At 35.8% G+C, this 15,229-nt stretch overlaps 1 protein-coding gene across 1 annotated transcript in view; it reads right to left on the bottom strand.

Moving 5' to 3' along the window:
* The window catches only part of TMC1 (transmembrane channel-like 1), a 190,132-nt gene that overhangs the window by 147,700 nt on the left and 27,203 nt on the right, over positions 1-15,229 (bottom strand). Inside the window, exons 3-4 of the mRNA XM_011947044.1 lie at positions 9,982-10,029; positions 4,046-4,217 (exon numbers count right to left, since the gene is read on the bottom strand). Coding sequence (XP_011802434.1) covers positions 4,046-4,217; positions 9,982-10,029 — 220 coding nt within the window. The remainder of the gene's footprint in view (positions 1-4,045; positions 4,218-9,981; positions 10,030-15,229) is intronic.

Here is a 15,229-nt window from a genome sequence, read left to right on the forward strand (position 1 = left end):
ACAGTAGAAATAAGGCAAAAGCTGCTTTTTAAAGTTCTAGCTGAGGAACAGGACATATCCACAGTTATATAGTTTACCCTACAAAATGACTTTCAATCTCCTTTGTTTGCCACCAATCTATAGTTTTTAATCGTGCTATGAGTACTGAAACAAAAATTCATATTAACCCTTTAAAATAACACTTCCTATTGACAGTTTGTCTTTTGGACAATCCAAACATTTTGCTTAGAAGAATCATCATGGTTCAAGAGAACCAGGGAAGCACACTCTTCTAAGATGCATCTCTGATAAGCATTGGGTTGTTTCTATTTAATTATTTGGTGTTTATCATATGAAAGCCTATGATGCTGTGCAGCCATGGCATAAAATATTTCAGGATTTTTTTTTTTTTTACTGCATCTATATCCACAGTTTTTTCTTTTATTTGCCAATTAGAATGATATGTGGGTTAGTTTGTCTTAGGAGGTAAAGATGTGTTTTAATTTAAATGATTATAATTATTTCCATGCAAACATAGAAATAACTCTAAATTACACAGACAGCAGTTTTACTGAAATATTTTCAGAAACTAGCAAAAATAAAATAAAATAGATGGCAAGAAATTATCAGTAATAAAGTCAATTAGAAAAAATCTTTATGATTAATAATTTAATTGTTTGATATGTTAAGCCTTTAACTTGCCAAACATTTCAAAATAATTCATATTTACATATAGTTACCTTAAAGCTTTACATTACTGAACTTCCATTAAGAATCACCTGTAAAACAGCATCTCTAATCCAACATCATCAAAGAATGAAAGAATTATCTATTTGATGTGTGGATTTGCCAGGTAACTAAATCTACATGCCAACTTTCGGAAACCCTTTAATAGAAACAATTCTAACACTAATCAGTTTATAAGTTCAGCTTGTCCAAATTTCAAGTCCTTTAAAAATCATATGAAATGTCTTTAATAATCCCATTTCTAATTATGCCTATGGGAACAGTTTTCGCTTCTCTGAGACTCCAAGTTACTTTGTTTGTATTTCTCCGAGACACAGATAGTGTCATATGTCATAATAATTTGTATCTAAGTGGCCTGTCCCTTACTATATTATGGACTTTTGAAGATTGCAAGATTGTGGGCAATTACATGCTCATATCCAAGTATCCCAAAGATATTAGCAAATTATGCTGCACAAAAGTAAAGCTGGGTAAATAATTTATTGAATAAACATATATGTACAAAACTTTTCTGGATAGCTCAGGGTTATCATCATAAACCCAGTGCTCAAAGTACACTAAAACATAACAACGACCTCTGAGATTATTATGGTATAGAAAGATGGTTATTTTGGTACTAAATGATCCCAGATTGGTATATCTTTTACGTCTCTTTGTTAATTGTTTATTTCACCAGGAGGATCATGCTGTGTTACAGGGTACAGTTGCTGACACATAAGATACCCTCAAATATGAAGGTAATTAAAATACTTTTCTAACCAGCATTACAGGAAACCTACTTTTCTAGAATCTCTCAAAGAAAGGTCTAATCATATTAAAAGGCATAGGCATGCCTCATCTAAATTTTCAGGCTAATCTGTGCAAGAATGGTTTTCTATCTTAAGTTTGATATATTTAAACAACAGTTGTTAGGAAGAAGAAGGCATAATATGCTGAATTTCTCACTGCTATGAATATATTACTTATTCACTTAAAACTGGGTCAGGAAAAGCCTGTAATATTACTGGAAATACTCCAAAATGTCTAACAAGGCAGTGTTTTTTTAACTGCCTCCAAAGATAGTTAGCATTACAACCTTGGTTTTAGTTGGTTTCAAATGTTGTGTCAATGCAAGGGAAATTCCCTGAGGCATTACTTGAATATTTAAATAAAAAAGGCCTTGAATTAATTAACCCAAATAGATGTGCCCTGATTTGCCTACTAATCTTCCTCAAAAATATTATCTAAGATTTTCTTTTAAAAAAAAAAGATGTCTATCTTCAAAATGAACAATAGAAAATAGACTGTAAAACAGAGAACAGAACTATCAATAATCACAACTAATTTCTGATACTATTTATAATAGATGCACAAATTGTCGCAGTAAAAATACAATTTGCAAAACCTACGGAGCCAGTTTGGTTATGTGGAAGAGTGGGAGGTAAGGGATCTTGATTCTCACGATCAAAATGAAAGTGAGGCCAGTTAGGGAGAGACACTGCCGTAGCCACAGGATCCAGTTGCTTCACATGGCCCCATTCCCTAGATACCGCGCAGTTGCCATGAGGGCTGTCAGCAGACCAAGACAGCAGAGGAATTCCTGCCCAATTCATCTTTTTAAAAGGATTTTTTTGAGGCATAAAGAAGAAAAGCAATTTTGGAACACAACCTTTATCATGCATACATCAATTGGTGATGTTTTCTCAATGAAATACCACTGTTGGAAAGCATAAGTTTGCTAAATAGGAACTATTACTACATAATAATGGAACTAACAATCATACTAATACATGGGACTTAAAATTGTGTTGCATTTTATTTTTGAAAGGAATAAAGCGTGAAGAAACTTTAAAAGCAGATATAGCCGGGCGCGGTGGCTCAAGCCTGTAATCCCAGCACTTTGGGAGGCCGAGACGGGCGGATCACGAGGTCAGGAGATCGAGACCATCCTCGCTAACACGGTGAAACCCCGTCTCTACTAAAAAGTACAAAAAACTAGCCGGGCGAGGTGGCGGGCGCCTGTAGTCCCAGCTGCTTGGGAGGCTGAGGCAGGAGAATGGCGTAAACCCGGGAGGCGGAGCTTGCAGTGAGCTGAGATCCGGCCACTGCACTCCAGCCCAGGCGACAGAGCAAGACTCCGTAAAAAAAAAAAAAAAAAGCAGATATAAATAAAAAATACTAGAGTCAAAATTTAAAAGCAAGTTTTGTCTTGGTATTCAAAAGGGAGAAAGGAGAAGATGGGGAAGAAGAGGAGGAAAACTAAGACGTGAAGTAGACAAGGTTTTTCTTATTCTAAAAGGAACCATTGTCTGTTAATGCGAAGCTTCTCTACTTGACAAATTTTTCATACAATTGTTTTTAATGACAATCATTTATAAAGAATAATACAATAGTTAGAGCTATTGAGTACAGAAGTGTGTCATCTTGGAAGGACACCTTAGAAAGTTCCTCATGCTTTAAAGTCTTAGGAGTGTTTGGAGGAGATTCCACCACCCGATGGTGATTCACATGGCCCTATTACCTGTGAGTTGTGGAACAGGTTGACTGTTCTCTTGCATTCTTTCCAAGGGGTCGAGGTTTTCTCTTATTAGAGGTGTTCTACATGCACACTTTTCCTACCTGCCTGCTATCTGCAAATTTCCAAAAAACAAAGACAAGAAAAGTATTTTCTTGGATTTTTCCTAAATAGCATTTAATGTATTATTCTACACAAAGTCAGCATTCACTAAAATGTTTTCCTGGTGGAACGGAAAGATAACTGAGTTGTATTAAAAATAAAATGACAACCCAAATCCTCTGTAATAGGGGCCAGCATATTTTCTTTCTGTAAAGGGCCAAATAGTTAAAATTTTAAGCCTTGAGTGAGATATACAACTCTGTCCCATATTCATCTTTGCTTTTTATTAATGACCCTTTAAAGCTGTGAAAACCACTCTTAGCTCGTGGGCTGGATTTAGCCATAATTTTCCAAACCCTGCTCTGTAAGGTAAAGTGATGTGTGCTCACTATTTAGGAGTTTCTACTTAACCTAGATAACAATGCATACAATTAGTGGGATAATTTTAAAATCTTTAAATTAACTGTAATATGTCAATGACCTATGATAATTCAGATCCTTCATAAGAGAATTTCTTATGGTCCATTTTTAATATACATTCATTTTAAAATTATATTTTAACTATTAAAATAGATTTAATTGAGTAGAATAAAATAGCATCATCAGATTAAGACTGTCTTTCGAAAAGCAGTTTTAATTACCAATTTTAAGGTCAAAGAGTATCTAAAAGGAGTGATCTTCTTCAGCACTGGAGCTTTTGAAAGGATATCAGAACTAACTTACGCTCCTCTCTTTAGCCTCCTCCTCCTCTCTTTTTCTCTTGCCTTCCTTGTTTCTTCATCCTCTGGTTCAGGTTCTGGGTCATCCTCATTGATAACATCTCTAGTCCGTTTCCTCTTTGGTCTCAAGCTCTCTCTTCGAGGTAGTTTACCTTCCTCCTCCTCTTCCTCTTCACCTAAACATAGCAGTTGATTCAATGAGTAATGTCAGAAAGTGCTTCCTCCCACTACCAAGCTTATTCTTAGTTTTTAATAACTATTATTACACATCTGACACCATAATCTAATAATTCTCCACATCATGATGAGATGCATCATGGCATACATACTTCACAGCCCGTCATTTAAATAAATGTATCTAGATTTCCATTTCCATTGTGGTTCATCGACTCAAATAAGTGAATGTGGATTCCCAAATTTTAATAAGTTTTTGAAGAAGTTCTAGTCTTCATTTACTTGAGTAACTAAATAGCTTGGTGGTTAATATCATACCATGACCTCTAAGACCATTCAAATTAGTCCAAGTTTAGAGATTACTATTCCATTATGTAATTGTTGAGTGATTACCCACTTCACATTTATTACTATTTCTATCTTAGAACAAAGAAGAGGAACGTTAAAGAGGTGCTACAAACTAGAATAATTTTGGAGAAATTCATTCAACCCTTGAGGTTCCTCCCAACTTAAATTTTCTTCATTCTTGATTCTAAATATTTTTCTCCTTTTTTGTAAATATTTTTGTTCTTTTCTTTTAAAAAATCGTAGTATACACATTTGCTTGATGTAAAATTGAGAATAATGACAGAATTATTTTGGTTTATCATCAACTAACAATGAAAGACTCATGTGTTCATAACTTTTTAGGATGCTTCCAGGTAAAGAATAGAGAGATAATTACCATAAAAGATAAAATTTCCTTCACAAAGTTTATAACATAACATTACTACTTCAGTTTCATTTCTATTGCTCCTAACTTCTTCTAACATTTAGCATAAACTATTGTAAAAAATTAATTACAGTTATCATTATTCTCTTAAATAGAGGCTACCATCGAGAAAAAATTATATTTCAATGAAAACTATGAATTATCTACAGTATACCTTTCTGTGTTGTCTGATTCTGATTTTAGGAGAACTATATGACAACTTTGAAAGTTATACATAACCATATAAAGCTATAAAAAACACTTTTTATCTGTAGACATACAAACGAACTCTTTCCAATGGAGAGACAAGCCCCCTTTCAAAAAACAACTTTGCCTTCATTTGTACAAACATTTCAAAATTTATTATCTATAAATGTATCTATTCTTTGGACTTTCCTTTGAACTGATTATAGCATCTCACAAGTTGTTTTGTTAGTTAAATATGTTCTTTTCACATATGTGTGAGTCATCCTTTTATTTTTTCAAATTTATCTTTAATTACCACTTGTTAAAACTTTTTTATTGATATTTCAGGTATAAGACCTAAATATTACCTATATTACTAAATGTCAGGTAGCAGAGAGAGAAACAGAATAACTTTTCTCTTTTTTTTTTTTTTTTTGAGACTCAATTTTGCTCTGTCACCCAGGCTGGAGTGCAACAGCACAATCTCAGCTCACTGCAACCTCCAGCTCCAGAGTTCAAACGATTATCCTGTCTCAGCCTCCTGAGCAGCTAGGACTACAGGTGCAAGCCATCAAGTCCAGCTAATTTTTTGTATTTTTAGTAGAGATGGGGTTTCACCATGTTGGTCAGGCTGGTCTTGAATTCCTTGCCTCAAGTGATTCACCTGCCTTGGCCTCCCAAAGTGCTGGGATTACAGGCTTAAGACACCAGGCCTGGCCTGTAATAACTTTTCTAACTGGGCTTGGAAAACTGTATATATTCTGTCATCCGAATCAAGAATGAGTTTCTGTTTGTTTAATTTTGTGGCAAATGTATGTTATTTGAACCCCATCATGGCATTCTGAATATTTACCCAGCTTTTATTAGCCACATTAGTCACTAATTAAAGAAAGGACAAAAACTTGACAGGAGGCGAGAAACAATTCAGCCACGAACAACTCACAAACCCAAGCAGCTACTTGGTACTCTGAATTTTAGTGTTTTTTGCATTAAAACTAAACTACTGGGATGACATCAACAAGATGAGAGAATAGGAAGCCCTGGACTCTCCTTCCCTCCACAGACATAAAAGTTCAACCACAATGTGGAGATAAGCTTCCTTCATGAGAAATTCGGAAACTAGTTGAAAGGTACCTGCACCCTAGATGAACACAAAATCAGCTAAGTAGCTGGTAGAAAAATCTGACATATCCTCATACTACAGTTCCTCTCTGCTAACACAACAGCATACAATTGGGAGGAACCCACTATCCCCTAGTTTCTCCCCGGGGAGGGGAGAAAACAACTGAACCATGTGTCCAACATTCTGATTTTTCTGGGGGTTCCCAAAGGACTGGTTTCTGTCTTGCCAGAATCTGAGTACTGACAGGAAAAGACCTCTGGTTGGGAACCAATGAGAGCAAAGATAGCCATTTGAATAGTATGCCTCACTCACAGTAGCCCCTCCCCCAACTTAGCACAGAGTGACCAGATGATAAACACCAAATCTGTACCTCTCTGAGAAGAAACAGTTGGATAGTGTAACCAACACTCCCTCCAACTTTTGGAAAGGATGACTGGACTGGCTTCTGTCCCACTTGTCTCCTAGAGCACTAATAGACCCATTATATTCTAGACGGCCCAGGGCCATGGAGAACAAAGGAGAAGAACTAGTTTGTACTCTTTCACCAGAGCTCCTTTCCCCACCCAGTTCAGCATGACATAACTGGCAAGAATTCCAGTCCTTAACTTGCCCCTGAAATGGGAAAGAAAAGACTGAAATATATACCCAATGTTCAGACTTTTCAGGAGGCTGCCTAAGGGAATGGCCAGTCTCAGAGCATGGACAGGACCCAGCATACTGTTGATGCCTGGGGGCCACTGGAAACAAAAAAAAAGAACTCAGGACATGCTGCTTCCCCAGAAGACACGTGTTATGACAGAAGAACACTGGAGCAAACAAGAGATTATGAATTCTTAAAAAGAAAAAGGTCAACTGAAAAATCCCTCTTATTGAGGGATTTTGTGTGTCCTCCCTGGACACACAAGTCCAGAGAGGATGCATACACAGGAAACGTTTGAGAGGCCCAAGAATCTCTGGCCTGCCTCATTGGTGAAAGTCTTCTCCTGTACAAGGCTGGTGCTTCTCCTGAAGGCTGGGAAAGGAATCCATTTTTTCTAATATATGGATGCCAAAACAAACAAACAAAAATAATCAAGAAAAATAAAGAAACGGGAAAACACGCCCCAAACAAGAGAAGAAGATAAAGCTCCAGAAACAAGCCCTAATATAATGGAGATATATTAATTACTTAACAGACTATTAAAAATAACTCATAAAGATGCTCAACAAATTCAGAAGAAAAATGCACGAACACAGTGAGAATTTCAACATAGAAATAAAAATATAAAAATAACTGGAGATAAATATTGAAGAATACAAGACAATAACAGAACACAATAACTGAAGAATATAGTAACAAAAATTCACTACAGAGGTCCAACAGCAGACTCAATCAAGCAAAAGAAAGAATTACCAAACTGAAAAATAGGATGTTTGAAATAGTTAGCAGAGCAAAACCATAAAAAGAATAAGAAAAAGTGAAGAAAGTTTTATGAGGTTTCAACAAGCAGACCAGTATATACACTATGGGAGTTCTGAAGGACAATAAAAGAAAGAAAAGGACACAAAGACTATTCAAAGAAAATAATAGACAAAATCTTCCCAAATCTGGGGAAGGAAATGGACCTTCAGATTCAGAAGCCCACAGATCCTACATTATATGAACCCAAATAAATCCACATCAAGACATATTATACTTAAATTGCCAGAAGTCAAAGATAAAGACAGAATTTTGAACAAAACAGAAAAGCAACTTGTCATGTACAAGGAAACCTTCATAAGACTATCAGTGATTTCTTAGCAGAAACTATGCAGGCCAGAAGAAGGTAGGATGATATTTTCAAAGTGCTGAAAAGAAAAAACCTGCCAACAAAGAATACTACGCTCAGCAAGTCTGTCCTTTATAAATGAAGGATAAATAAAGACTCTCAGACAAATAAAATCTAAGTTAATCACCCCCAGACTTTTCTTACAAGTAATGCTAAAGGAAGTTCTTCAAGTTGAAATGAGAGGACACTAAAGAGCAAGACAAAATCACATGAAAATATAAAACTCTCTGGTAAAGGTAAACATATAGACAAATACAGGATACTATAATACTTTAATGACAGTGTATTGATAACTTTTAATTGTATTACAAAAGTTCAAAAGTATTAAAAGTAGCTATAAAATGTTAATGAATGCATAATATAAAAATATATAAATCAAGACGTCAATAATATTAAGTGTCAGGGAAAGTAAAAGTGTAGAGTTTTAGTATGCAATTGAGGTTAAATTGTTTTCTGCCTAAAATAGGACTTTTATAATTATAAGATGTTGAACTTAAGTCCCATGGTAACCAAAATAAAATTTCTATAGAAGATACACAAAAGAAAAAGAGAAAGGAATCAAAGTCTATCACTGTAATAAAAATCAATAAAATATAAAAGAGAATAACACGAGATAAAAAAGGGACAAAAGAGCTTTAAAACAGAAAACAATGAACAAAAAGGCAAAAGTAAGTCTTGCTCTGTCAGTAATAACTTTAAATTTAAGTGGATTGAACTTCCCAATCAAAAGACATAAAGTGGCTGAATGAATTAAAAAACAAACCAAAGGAAAGAAACAAGGTCCAACTATATGCTAACTACAAAAGACTCACTTTAGATTTAAGGACATGCACAGGGTGAAAGTGAAGGAATGGAAAATGATATGCCATGCAAATGGTAGCTAAAAAAGAACAGGGTTGGCTATACTTATATTGGGCAAAATATACTTTTAGTATAAATCTCCCATAAGCAACAAATAAGTGCATTATATAGTAATAAAAGGGTCAATTTACCAGGAAGATATCACAATTATAAGTATATACGCATCCAACATCAAAAGCACCTAAATATATAAAGTAAACATTAACCAAACTCAGGAGAGAAAACATACAGCAATATAATTGTAGTAGGAAACTTCAATACCCTACATTACATTCCATAATGGATAGAACATCTAGACAGAAAATCAACAAGGAAACAGCAGACATGAACAACATTATAGATCAAATAGACTTAGCAGACATATACAGAAAATTCTACCCAATAGCAGCAGAATAAACATTCTCCTCAAATGCATAAAACCTAAAAATACTACTCTAACATTCCCTCTGCCCTGTCTGTGTAAAAATTGGTCAAGAAATCATTCACCCTACCTTGTTTGAGTGTAGATCGTAAGACCCTCATTCAAAAGAGGGTCCTGTCCCACACCCAGAAGAAAGAAATGCATGCTTAGAGAGGCCAAGAAGAATCTAGGCAGACAGGCCTTGTTGCATTTTCCCACTCAGTGTGTAAACATTAGATTAAACCCTTTTTGTCCAATCATATTTCTATACTGCTGTCCATACTTTGTTGAACCTAAGCATTAAAATGAACAATTTTCTCTATCTTTGGGTCTTCATCCTAAGCTTTAATGAATACATGTTCTATGACATTATATGCCTTTTCTCCTATTAATATGCCTTTTGCTTGTTGATTTTTCAGCAAACATTCAAGGGATCACGGTCTTGGCCCCTACAATGCCAACTGGATGGAATCTAGAGTGGGGATTCTGTTTGCTGAACTTGATTCCTCCTGTGAGACCATCAAAACTTATCCACACACACTTCTGCTTATATGTGGTAGCTCAAGTCCACAAGATAAGAGGATAAATTCCTTGAATTTACGGGTATTCCATCCCAAGTGGGCCCATCACCACTTACTTGAGCTTTCCTCTGTCTCGTCTTCTTTTTCCTCCACTTTGATTTGTACTGTTGAGGAAAGAAAATAGTACAGCAATTATTTAAATGCCTGTACAATCGTTAGTAAGTAGTTTTTACTTTTATTGTTTTTATCATAACTTTTTGTGCAGTTAATACAATTTTTCCATAAACTTGTCAAAGTGATCATGATTTATTAAAGATATACGGCTACAGCATCTTATACAATGCCATGCAAAGATTTTTCTATTTCATAATCTTCAGGGATTTGCAAAACATAACTGTTATAAGCTCCATTCAAAGTTATAAGTTATCAGCTCAATTCAAAATAACTTCAACCAAAATGAATTCTGTATTGCAATAGAGTTGGGGTTTGTTGGGTTATTTTATTTCATGAGAAATTGAATTGTTAATAAAGCTATATCCACATGCCCATACCAATTAGGTTAATAACCAAATTAACTACACAAAACTAGAGAATAATTTATTTCAACCACTTTTACCAAGTATGAAAAAGTCTTTAGAAAAATGCTTAAAGCCAGATCTTTTCTGTTTCGATTATTTTTATCGGTATTATATTAATAGATCCTAAATCTCCCAATATGTGATTCCCTTTGGCAATATGGAGATAGGTGATTTTACAGTTCTTTCCAAGACAAAGGACACTTTTTCTGTTTATTCCTCACCCCATATAGCATCTTGTTTTTAGCTTTGCTTCATTTTTATAAAGACATATAAAAGTTTTATAAAATTTTTAATGCTACAGTAATATGAAAAATATATTTATTGGCAAATATTTTTTCTTGTCAACTTAATGTTCATTCATCACAGGTTTCTTGCCTTAGAAAAATTAGAATATTTATTAAAAACTAAAGTCTATTAATTTGCTTATAAAACATGAATTTTATCATATTTTTATTTAAGGTAGAATGGCATTTGTCCAAAAAAGCAAAGATGACAAACAATGTTGCTGTGAACAGATGAAACAACCTCTGGTTTTGTTTCTGTTCACTCACTGTCAAAGGTTATTATTCAGAACTTGACAGGCATATTGAAAAGGCAACACATACCAAGAGTGTAAATTCCACTCACAAAGAAAATTATTGTAAAAGCACTTTTTGCCTTTAAACAGCATCTGGGTAAAAAATTTTAGGATATGCAAAAATGTTAACACTCAACATCAGCCACAGAATGTGAAAATAAATGTTCTTTTGTTCAAAGTGAACATATGCCTTCTGTTGCTGGCTGCAACTGAATCTACACAGGACAAAGATCGTTATGTCACTACTGAGAGTTTGCAATAATGAAGGCAGACACTTCTAAGGAGATATTCCACATTCTACAATAGGTCATGGTCTTTTATTTGCAATTAATGTCACCACTAAGCTTCTTCAGTCAAAGAAGGATTCTGTAGGAAAGAATTTTAATGATACAAGATTAGCATTGGAGCAGGGTCTTATCAGCTATATATAAAGAAGAAACAGCTGAGGACAAATAGCAAATGCTGACCCACAGCCTACCTTGCAATATGCATAGCCAAAGCAAATTTTTAAAACATTTGCACAATGTATTAGGCTGATTTCTAATGATTATTTCACTAGAATGTGATAATATAAAGTCAATTAAATAAAATGGAAAAATCTACTAAATGAACAAAAATGTAAGCAAATCTTTAGGAAGGATTATATATTAAATAAAAAGAGCAGAATAAGGTATCCCAAGCTGAAGAGATAAGCAACAACTCAGTTTCCTCTAATAACCAAGGGAGAGAAAAAGCAGGACTAGAGTCATGAATCATCTTCTCTGGCACAGAAAGAATAGTTACAAATAACCATTAAATAAAACTTAAAAGTCCATAAGGGAAGACATTCCCTGTGATGGCAGGTAGAGAACTAGAACACAGCTATGATTTCCCAGTGATGCAATGACGAATGCTGCAGAAATGACCCATTCCCTCCTCTTGAGTTGGTTTTCCAATAGTGATTCTGGTCTGTGCCTGATCATCTCCATGTTCTCCTTAGGTGCCTTCTTTGCTTAACAGCATTCCTTTGTCTGATCATGGAACAGCCACTTTTTTATAGTCATTGTGATAATTCTTGTTTTGTTCTTGATTCAAACCCTCAGCAAAGGCGTCATCAGCATTAAGAACTAAATAGAAGCACTATGACCAGGAGATTTAAGACACTGTCAAGATCCTGAGACCAAGCTTGATTGTAATGGAACATTATTTGGCCTGAAAAGTAACTATCAGCACTGGCCTATATCTCCTTCAACCTAAAGCAATGCTAAAGAACCATGTTAAGGACCCCCTCCAAGACAAAAACCTGTGTGAAGAGATAACTCAGAATACTTGAATGGGAGCTACAAACCATCTTTCCTTTCTCAGATGATTTCTGAGGTGGCCTGTTGCCATTGTTTCTCCCAGCAGTCCCTAGTACCTTATTCCCAATCATGTGATCTCTTCATGCCTCAGTTGCTCCCCAATGCCTATTGATCATGCACTTTAAAAATAACCTTCTCTCCTAGAGAGTGATGGGAGGATAGTGAAGGAAGAGGAGGGGAAGTCTGTCAAAATGTTGGAGGCAGCAAGCAAAACTGCATTGAAGTATGTGTAGTTAAAAGAGGAATATGCAATAGGAGCAGATGAACTCCTAGGCAACCCAGATCCTCATTTCATGCAGATAGACTCAGTAATTAAAAACAGTAAAAAGAAACAACAGCAAAATGTCACATTTCAGAGGCATAGGAGTCGTTCAGAAAAGTGGATATTGTTCTGGGGCTTCTTTTTTAATCTATAAAACTGAAAGCAGTTTATGTTTCTTCAGGATAACACGGTGACCAAGTGGCCAGAAGAGTTGAATGGCATTGCCTTTTTCTCTGACCCACATTTACCTCTTGAAGCAATGTTTATAGCTCCAAGCTATTATTTTGGAAACTGAAAATTCACTTATTGAATTACCGTTTATTGTGTGATCACAAAGGAATACAGCGAAAATGCTCTTGGATAGGGGTTTGTAGACAGTAAAAGAAAATACCACTGCCTTTAATGAGTCTTACTATTTGAGGCAAAAGAATGACTTTATAGGCCAGGCACAGTGGCTCATGCCTGTAATCCCAGCACTTTGGGAGGCCGAGGTGGGCAGATCACTTGAGGTCAGGAGTTCAAGACCAGCCTGGACAACTAGGTGAAACCCTGCCTCTACTACAAATACAAAAATTAGCTGGGCATGGTGGTGAGTGCCTGTAATCGCAGCTACCCAGGAGGCAGAGGTTGCAGTGAGCCGAGATTATGCCACTGCACTCCAGCCTGGGCCACAAAGTGAGACTCCTTCTTAAAAAAAAAAAAAAAAAAAAAAAAAAGGCTTTATAACAAGTTTTGAGATTAGGTATGGATATCTTATTCAGTCTACTTGAGCTACAACAGCAATGTATTATTTAGCTTTTTTGTGTTTCTTCTCAGGATTCTTTTTTGTGTATGAGAAATGTCAACATTGACCCTTTTCATAAAAATTGCATGTCTTCTACCTCAAGACTAAACTTTCTTGACAGGGATGTTAATCAATGGCATGACAGGCATAAATGAACCCATGTCATCCCTGTGGGATGTGAAATAGAGAAATCAAGGATAACCACGGGTACTTTGCTTGAGCACCTGAAGAATGGAACTGCAGGAAAAGAAGATGGAAGACTGTAGGGAGAATAGCTTAGGTAGGAGCTGTTAAAGTTCAGGAGTTTAATCAGGCCCATTGGATTTCAGGTACCATCTAGACATCCAAGCATGACATTAAGTAGACAGTTGAATATTTGAGCCTGGAGTTCAGAAGAAAGGTCTGGACTGGAAATATGAATCAGGGAATCATCAACATATACATTGTATTTAAAGCCATAAGACCAGATGAGATAACAAAGAAAATGAGTGTAAACAAAACAGAAAAAGGAGACTCAAAATGGTGAGGAACAGGAGAAGAACAAACTGAAGAGATTAAAAATGAACAATCAGCTCTTTTTTTTTTTTTTTTTTTTTTTTGAGGCGGAAGTCTCGCACTGTCGCCCGGACTGGAGTGTGCAGTGGCCAGATCTCAGCTCACTGCAAGCTCCGCCTCCTGGGTTTTCGCCATTCTCCTGCCTCAGCCTCCCGAGTAGCTGGGACTACAGGCGCCCGCCACCTCGCCCGGCTAGTTTTTTGTATTTTTAGTAGAGACGGGGTTTCACCGTGTTAGCCAGGATGGTCTCGATCTCCTGACCTCGTGATCCGCCCGTCTCGGCCTCCCAAAGTGCTGGGATTACAGGCTTGAGCCACCGCGCCCGGCCAATCAGCTCTTAAGTAGAAGGAAAGTCAGAGATTGCGGATGGCAGAAGATGTGCATCAGAGATGTATGGTAAGTTGCTAAGGACATTGAGGACTGAAAATTGACCACTGGATTTGACAATGTAGGGATATTGATGATCCTCATCTTCCAGGCATAGGTTTAGTGCAGTTGTGTGGGCAAAAAGCTGAATTCAAGTGGCTTTGTGAGCTGATGGGCAATGAGTAAGCGGATACAGCTATTTTTGCTGGATAGAATGTTCTTATATGCTGATAAGAAAGACCTAATGAGAATCGAGAAACTGAAGATGTAGGCTATGAAATGAACCAGCTATAATGTAAAGCAAACAACATGAATTAGATTATTAATTCCTCAGTTTTATTTCTGCTTTTGGTTTATCCCTGGGCTGTGATTCTCTGACTAATACTTTGTTAAAAGACTGAACAACTTGCTAATATACCTCTCGCTTATATTTGAGTCCACCATAGCAATTCAAAAGTATGGAACTAAAAGATGGGGTAGGGAGAAGACAAGAAAGAAAAAGAATGAGAGGAGAAAGGAGAGAAACAGAAAGAGAAGTAAAATAATAAATATGGGGTGAGAATTTCAGTAAATGATAATGGAAAAGAATAAATATAAAGCAAAATTTTGCATTTTTGTCTTGCTAGATATGATAAATATTTTTAATATATGTACATATTATGTGTAACCTCACATTAACTAAAGTCAGACCACCTTCAGCTATCTGTACTATTAATATATTGCTTAAACAAGAATGTGAAGGTGAAAAGACAGAAAATGTGAATAAAATAATTTTTTTAAGATACTGTATTCCAAACTAAAATTTGTCATATTCTATAAGGAAATTATGAGCCCCTTAACGAAAACATGAAATCTCTCTTCTCAGGGGGAAAAAAAAAGAGAAAGGAGGGAAAACAGACCAG

This window comes from Colobus angolensis, unplaced genomic scaffold, assembly GCF_000951035.1.
Source record: "Colobus angolensis palliatus isolate OR3802 unplaced genomic scaffold, Cang.pa_1.0 Scaffold257, whole genome shotgun sequence".
Classification (NCBI taxonomy): Eukaryota; Metazoa; Chordata; class Mammalia; order Primates; family Cercopithecidae; genus Colobus; species Colobus angolensis.